This window comes from Beta vulgaris, chromosome 9 (genome assembly GCF_026745355.1).
Source record: "Beta vulgaris subsp. vulgaris cultivar EL10 chromosome 9, EL10.2, whole genome shotgun sequence".
Classification (NCBI taxonomy): Eukaryota; Viridiplantae; Streptophyta; class Magnoliopsida; order Caryophyllales; family Amaranthaceae; genus Beta; species Beta vulgaris.
Window position 1 is genome coordinate 22,653,320 of NC_079210.1, and position 8,380 is coordinate 22,661,699.

General features: G+C 36.1%; 1 protein-coding gene across 1 annotated transcript; it reads right to left on the reverse strand.

Moving 5' to 3' along the window:
* Positions 1-830: 830 nt before the first annotated feature.
* Positions 831-6,463, reverse strand: LOC104903037 (hypothetical protein). The gene is made up of 2 exons (XM_010691009.4): positions 5,450-6,463; positions 831-1,427 (listed from the first exon to the last, which is right to left on the reverse strand). The coding sequence occupies exons 1-2, from the start codon at positions 6,083-6,085 to the stop codon at positions 1,080-1,082; spliced, it is 984 nt and encodes a 327-aa protein (XP_010689311.2). The 5' UTR covers positions 6,086-6,463; the 3' UTR covers positions 831-1,079.
* Positions 6,464-8,380: the final 1,917 nt, after the last annotated feature.

The following is an 8,380-nucleotide window of genomic DNA, read 5'->3' on the forward strand; positions in this document are numbered from 1 at the left end:
ACTTATTTTTATCGGTACAATTAACATCCATTTGGGACCGATCTTTCAATTTACTGGTACGGTTTTTTAGCTTCGATTTTTATGAACAATCATACCTGTGGCTAAGGTGGTACAACAATAACTTCTCGTGCATGAGGATGGCGGTTCCGGTGGTTTGGTGGTGACCGTTTCGGTGGATATGGTGATGGTTTCAGTGTAGAAGATAATGGTTCGAGTGGCGAGAGAGGTGATGTCGATGTGCCATAGTGGGTCTGTGGTTGGTGTGGTGATCCAAAAGCTAGGGTGGTGTTTGTAATAGTTGGGGTGATTTCAATGATGGTCAAAGTGGCCATAGAGTAAAGGAGGAAAAAGGTAAGTAAATGTGCAGATATTGAAAGTAGAGGAGTGTAGGAGAAATCTATATAAATATATTAAAAGACGTTCCTAAACAATGAATTGTGCCACGTGACACTCTCCGTAAGGCTGTTTTACTTAATGTAATTTATGTATAATAAAAACTTTAGAAATTACATAACATAGGCTTTGATCTCGCGACCTCATGAATAAACTAAAGTCTTAACTACTACACTAAGTGGTATTTGAAAATTTTCCTTATCCAAACATAACCCGAACTTGATAACTAGTGGAATGATTAAAACTTGTTAACAAACAAGTAAGAAAATCAACCTTTGATTCTCTTATCCTTTTCTTTTAAAAAAAACAAAACCAAACACCCCCTAGAGTAGAAAGAATTTAAATAGAACAAACCAAAAATAACACAATGACAATAAAGAGAGTTGTTAATTAAAGAAGCTAAATAATCAATCTATAAAATTATATATTGACAAGTGTAAAAGCTCAAATAGAAAATGAGATTTCTTTACTAATAGTTTCCCTCGAACTGCACATATAATACATCAAATGGTAATCAGACAACATGATCCGTCAAAAAATTACAAGTTCTCATCGATTTGGGCCGGAGAAAGTTTACACTGGGTAAAGTGACAAAAAATAGCCCATGGTAAACTGCACGTGACCCTGACAAGCCAAACAAAAGAAGATACAAAAAGAGAGAGATAAAATCGACGGCGAGAAAAAGGCTACCCTAGTAAAAACAAAAACATGATGATGTTGAAAAAAAAGGCGTACAATAGAAGAGAAAAAGAAATCAACGGTGTAGATGAAGCGGAAGAGTTGGCTCTGTAAAATTGGAGAGAATCAACGGCGAGAGGCATGTTTTCCTGATCAGGGCTGCACTTGGACTGGTGAGGAGGGTGCGTACTATACATGATGGCGCGCAATACAGCAGATACGGTTGGTATGTACGCTGTTTTGTTGCGAGCTAGAAGCCACGTCAGCCCCATTAGCTGGCAATCTCTGTTAAACATCTTTGAAACTCTACTGCTTCCATGATCCCCCTTTGTTCCGTTTTTGCCCCCGCCTTTTAGCTGCAAACATTTGGGCGGGCAATTTTGTCATTTTTCAATTATTAGTCAAGGAAAATACTCAAAATAGAAATATTAGTCACTGGAATTACATTTTTCAATAATTCAATGAAAGATTGTTTTAAAAATGGAATTCAGAGATGAAAGACTGAGAATTTAGATTATAATTCTATTGCGCTTTTCGACTTTGTAGTTTGTGATATCTGATGGTTGAAAATGTTATATGAAGTCCTAAGGGCTGCACATAAGTGACTTGAAAGGGAAAGTTTTTGAAAAATAAAGCATTAATTACATCGATAAATGTGTCATTTTATCATAAATATCAGAATTTATACTATTTTAGTAAATGTATTTGTACTTCCTTAGTTTCATAATACTTGCTACACTTTCTATTATAGAAAATTTCACATAACTCGCTACACATTTTTTTTTGGACAATAACCTCTTTCTATCTCTCTCATCTCATATGGATCCCTTTTCTTTTTACTATCTACCTCTCTCTTATCCAAAAATTACTTTAAGAGCATGTACAATGGTTGGTGTCTCTCCAACTAGCTCTCCACACTCTCTCTCCTATTCTCTCTCTTCAAGCTACTCTCAAGAGCCATGTTTGAAAACACCCAACAACAATAAAACCCTTTAAAGAGCTCTCCATTCAACTTTTCATTATTTTGTGGTCCCGTCAATAAATGAACCTCATTTCATATTATGATCAAAGTTATATAAATTAAGTTATTCATGTAAATTAAATATAATTACAAATTAATCTTTTTCATAATTTAAGCAAAGTAGAATTTTTAAAAAACAATATAATTATGAGTGCTAATATTTAATTTTCATAAATTTGGCATGGAATGAAGAATTAACCTACAACATGAAAAACTAATTTTTAAATATCCAATATTAGGCTCATTTTATAGATAAAGGAAAATTATACTTGTTGGCATAATAATTATTACCATCTTTTTTATAATTTTTATAGAAAATATCATTAAATGGTTGCATGAAGAAAAAAGAATTGAAGTAATTACAATAAAAAGTGGGTCCCACACATTGGAGAGCCATCTCTCCATCAACCCAAATGGTATCTCCCCCAAGAGCCCTTTGGCAAAGTGTCTCCATGGAGAGACACCCAAGACACACCCAAGAACCCCATTGTTGGGTAAGAGGTGGCTCTCCATTTTCTCTCTCCTTGGAGAGCTAGTTGGAGAGCTAGTTGGAGAGCCCCATTGTACATACTCTTAGGAGCGTAAATTGGAAAGTGTAGCGATAAAATGAAATGGATGAAGTATATTTTTATTCTTCCTAGTAATGGTACTCTTCAATTTTTTAAGTTGTTTTTATGACACTCCTCCGTTAAATCAATATTTAGTTGACTATTATTTATTTCCCAACATTTCGGAGGAAAATTTCACACCAAATTTACAACGGGCTCATTGTTGTTTTTTAACTCTCAAATCTTCATAATTTTATTAGAAAATAGGACTGAAAGTAGAAATTTAGAGTTAGAAAAGAGAAGTTCATGGAGTTTCAAATAATGACATATGAGTCTTACGTTTCCACCTCAACGTTCGTGATAAATAAAAAAATAATAAGGATACTATAAATACAACTTAAAAACTTGAAGAGTACAATGTAGAAAAAAAAACATAAAGATACAACATACAATTCTAAAACATATATATAAAGGTACCCCATAATAAAAGCCATATTTTTTTTTTGAATAAGATTAAAATCCTATCACAAAGACTTCCAAATAAAATAAAAAATAAGAGGACCTCAACAAATGAAGGCTATGTTCAGTTTACCTTATTTTTGCTTATTTCAAATCTAATCAAATCAGATCAGATCAGAAAAAATAAGTTCAAATCAGATCAGTTCAGATCATGCTTATATTTAAAAATCATTATATCTTTCATTACATATTAGTAAAAATTATAATAAATGAATATTAACAAAGTACTCATTGAGACGAATCAAACAAGATCCCACATGACTATATTTTTTCTTATATATTGAAAAAAATCTAAAAGATAAGATCTTGTAATAGTTCAGATCAGAAAAAATAAGTTAAAATCAGATCAGATAAGTTCAGATCAGAAAATTTCAGGTGAACTAAACATAGCCTAATATCGACCTTATTTCTTAATTTACAATGACTCATGATGTCGTATACAACAAGATCCTACCGATATACTTTTATTTTTTAAAAGAGAATTCCTAACGATAGACTTGTTTAATTTAATGCTTTAGAGATGTTACACTATTTGTTTTGAGAAAAAAAAAAAACTAATTTATCATTTTCATTGATTAACATCCAAAAAACTTTGTGCTTCTATGCTATATACAATCTGTTGACTATAGTTGGTAACTTACATGTGACATAATCATTTCTGAGTACACTTTCAAAATTCAATATCTAATACTTAAAAATTTTATTTGTTGATAATTAGATAGATTAATTGTAAAAATTTTGTATTGAGCAGATAGGAATCATCAAAGTCAATAATATCCAATTGTTTTTTTTAGTGACGAGGATCATCCACTTAGTGAATGATAAACTCCAAGTTACATGGGTGAAACCCACACCCCATATAACCAAGTCAATTTGAAGAGCAAGGAGGGAGCAACTACACATGATACATTGCTATGGCGTCAAGCCTCGAACCCAAGACATGATGTATCACATGTGGCGCTCAAACCATCTAGTTCTGGCCCAGGAGGGTATAATATCCAATTATTGTTGCATTACGGAGAAGGTATATGTTTTAATGATTAACATACACCAAAAGTAAGAGTGATGAGTGGTGACCAACCTATATTACCAAGATTTATCAACTTCGAAGCAAGAAGACCAAAAACCAAGTGCAAACCCAAATGTTGCATCCTACAATTTCTATATTATTTGTGTAATTATCATGTGTTAATTAATTGCATTTATAGAAGTGACATACGAATGGTACAAAAATCTTTGTCCAGGATCACAAGAAAAAGGAAATCATTATCCAAAAGATTTAAATCCCGGCGGGTGCCCCTGATAAGTTTCGGAAGGAAGGGTAGGCCACAATCATATTCATATGTTTCGACCCATGTGATTTCTTCAACACGCACAACGGCACAAGCACAACTCGACAATGAAATGGAAACTGAAAGCAAAATTCAGGCATTTTACCTAATCCCACAGGCCACAGGGAAAAAAAGAAAACAAAAAAAGGAATCGTCACTATACCACTGACTTTTTCTATCTTGTCTCTTCTCTTTACACACACAAAAATTCTAACGTTATAAAAATCACAACTCACAAGTCACAACATATATTTATATTTATATTTAAAATGGGCAGCATCCAATTTTTTTAACATCTACTTTTTGCCAATGTCAAGCTGAAACTTGGAAAATCAAGCGTCATTTGTAATTTCAAAATGTAAAGCATGTTTAACCTAAACTTAACTAGTTTAAAGAGGAACTTTTTATGAAGTCTTGTGCCAAATTTGACATTATTTGCTTTGGGGTTAGTTGAAAACGCACATTCACTTTTAACTTTTTGTATTGACCTTGATACCATGATTACTACTGTTATTACTGCAGCAGTTCATCTACCAAGTTGATTTTTTTATAGATTTATTACATAAATAATTAACTTTTTTAAAATAATTACTTCTGAAAATCTGAATAGCAATACAAAAATGTAACAAAAAAAAACAACCCAATAGATTGATTACATAAATAATTAACTTTTTAAAAATAATTACTTCTGAAAATCTGAATAGCAATACAAAAATGAAACAAAAGAACAACCCAAAAGAGTGTTAAGAAAATAAAGAAAGATCTTGAGCAAGAAAAATGGAAAAGATAACCTAAAAAATAAGGAGTTAGAAATAATGAAAATTGGCCTATATCATTTATTAGGGGGGGGGGGGAGAGAATAAGAAATAAAAAAATTAAATGAAGTATAACAATTAATGAGGAAATGATTGGGAAAATTTTAGAGAAAAAAAAGAAGGTATATATAAGCATAAACATACCTTCTCTAAAGAACCAAGGCATTTGGTACATCCAGCATAAGAGGAATTCCGACAGTTTTTTTCGAGATTCCTGACGTTAGCAGTTGGAGTAGCATTCCGGTAACTAAGCGTTAATTTAAACGCGGCAGGACAACTCAAGGACGCGATTTGGTGTAGCCGAATACCACAGAAGCACAAAACGGTGTCGCATGTATTGTTAGGCTGAGGAAGCGTAATGTTCCGTTTAGATAGCGAGTTCTGAAGCGAGTTGACACACTTTTGCGAGTCAGACTCAGGCATCATAGGTAACTCGGAGTCTGAGTCAGGGGAAACAGGTGGTCTAGCTGGGGGAATTTCGAGAGCGGACCGGGCATGAGCCGCGTAGAGCCAAGCGGCTAGAACCGGACAGCAACGGCTACGGTCTAGGTTGTGACCGCAAGCTTCATTAACCCCACCGAACAGCTCATCTGAGAGGTCTAAGTGGCAGGTTTGTGAGTCGGTCTGAACCGGGAATGCGGGTACGGTATTGGGAGTGGTTGGGTAGTCACCCGGTTTTGTTGGTTGGACCGGTTCGGAGAGTAGACCGGCGGAAATATATATAGGATAGAAGAGAGAGAGATAAACGATAATGATGGCATAATAATGAAAAGTTTCCATTGATGATGAGTTGAGTGTTTTGGAAAGAGAGGAGAAGATTCAATGAGAGATTCAACTTTGTAAAGGTAATGGTTGAGATTTGAGAAGAGAAGTGGGGAAGGACTACTAAAGAGGGACTGAGGGTGGGGAAAAGGAAAACAAAGGTGAAACCTGAAAAGTAATAAGAGGAAGTGGTGCTAAACTGCTAGCTTTATGTAATTTGTCACTTAGTTTGTAGCTTCGTTTCGGTAAGGTAATTGGAGAGAGAGATGCCAAAAAAAGGTGAGGATTAGGAGAAAATGGAGCATGTTAACAGAAATAAAGGATGAGAATGAGATAGTGGACTGAACCTGGATGTTTTTTTTTTATTAAGAGTAACTCCAATGGTAGAGTAAAATGAAAATTGGCTTAGAGCGCCACATAAATTTTTCTATCTAATTTCAATTTAAGCCTAAACTCCCCTAATAGTTAGTCAATATGAATAGGTCCCACTTGAAGTAAGATAGTTTTTTTAAGAGAAGAGTATACAAATTGTTCACCAAAATTCTTTCATAGGCTCACAATTTTAGCTCAAGTCAATTGGCTTAGTTAAGCTACATTGACTAGCAAATGAATTTCTAGCTACTCACTCCAATGGTTGGGCTATTTGCTTAACTTTTTATATGTTTGCTAGCAAGTCCCTAATGTTCACCATTGGAGTTGCTCTAATGCCACCGATTTCCAAGTTCATGTTCTAGATACCAAATGGGTTAATAAAACAAGATTATACTTAAGCGTTGTTGTTTATTTGACAAAGGAGAAATATGCATTAATTAAAATCGGAAGAGTACATCTTAACGCTAATACAACCAAAAAACACAAAGAAACTAAACTGAGTTATACTCACTCTTACATAACAATTACAAAAACATAAATAACGTAAACTAGGATAATACTGTTCGACCTGGAGACATGAGTTGATAACGAACTGTAGTGACAATCGGACGCTCACCAGAACCATGATGAAAGGAGCGGGAGGAGAGGACTGATTTCAGAAGCGGGGAACCAAAGTAACAACGAGATTAGGAACTCGCAATAGGACGAATCCCGATGACCTTTTGTCACATGGGATTCTAAGACCGAGGATACTGGAAGAGTCACATTCCTTTGTGACTCAATACCCTTTTGGAAGGGTATTTCAAACTTCTCTTTTGATGATAAATTGAGGAGCGGTCTTCAGATATTGTTTTGTCAAGGCAATGATTGAGAAAATCATTACCAAGCGAGATTGAAATCTAACCATTGGTAGATCTCGGAAAACCATCCGATTTTCAAAATCGAATAAAATGAACCCCATCCATGAAATCGCTTGCCATGCAAACCCTAACCAACCACATAAACTAGATCCAACATCTGGCAGACTAAGACTACCTCCAGCAATTAATAAAATTATAAAGCAGGTCAAGTTAACACTCATACTAATACAACCCACAACTAAACAACGAAAGGTAGATAACTAAAACTAAAGGGAATGTGGAAAGGAGGACACACTGGCGGAAACTGAAGGGAGACACAACACTAATAGGGGAGGGGGAGGGGATGCCCTTACACCTATGGCCAAATAAACTACGGGGGGAAGGAGGGGGAAGCGTAAAATGAAAACTAGGGGGAAGGGGGAAGCCAAACAGAGACCACTGGGAGGGGGGACGTACCACTAAACTAGAGAAGGGGTAGGGGAAGCCCAACACAATACCTACACAACACTAAACATGGGAGGGGGAAGGGGAAGCCCTAGACTAGGCTGATGTAATAATAACCAGGGGAGAGGGGAGGGGCATCCCTAACTGAAACCACCGTAGGTGAGGGGGGAGGGGAGGCGCTAACTAAACCACTGCGGGGGGGGGGGGGGGGGGAGGAGGAGAAGCCCTAACTAAACCACAAGACTATTAAACAGGGGAGAGGGGAATCCCTAACAAAGAGCGACTCATGAGAGGGGGGGGGGGAAGCCCTAACAAAGAGCGAGTCACTACTTGGGAGGGGGATAACGACGACGAGGCGGGAACTGGGAGGCCGCAACAGGGGAAGCGCGTCTTGAAGGCGACGAGGGAAGGATCGAGGCGCGTCCTTAAGTGAGGCGGTTGAGATATAGATTTCGTAAGGAGTTTGTTTGAGTTTAGGATTGTTTCATAAAAGTTAGAGTTTATCATAACAGTTTCGGGTACAATGCTTTCGTGTGGGGATCTGATAGTAGTTTTGATGAGGTATATAATTTGAGTGATTGTCGTTCGTTCAAAGGAAGTGTCGAACCTGCAAAACAAGAGTTAGACTACCCCAAGG

Coding starts and splice junctions, on each gene's coding strand:
- LOC104903037 (XM_010691009.4), bottom strand. CDS start 6,085: ATGGAAACTTTTCATTATTATGCCATCATTATCGTTTATCTCTCTCTC. Junction 1,428..5,449: donor GCCTTGGTTCTTTAGAGAAG/GTATGTTTATGC, acceptor AAATGTTTGCAG/CTAAAAGGCGGGGGCAAAAA.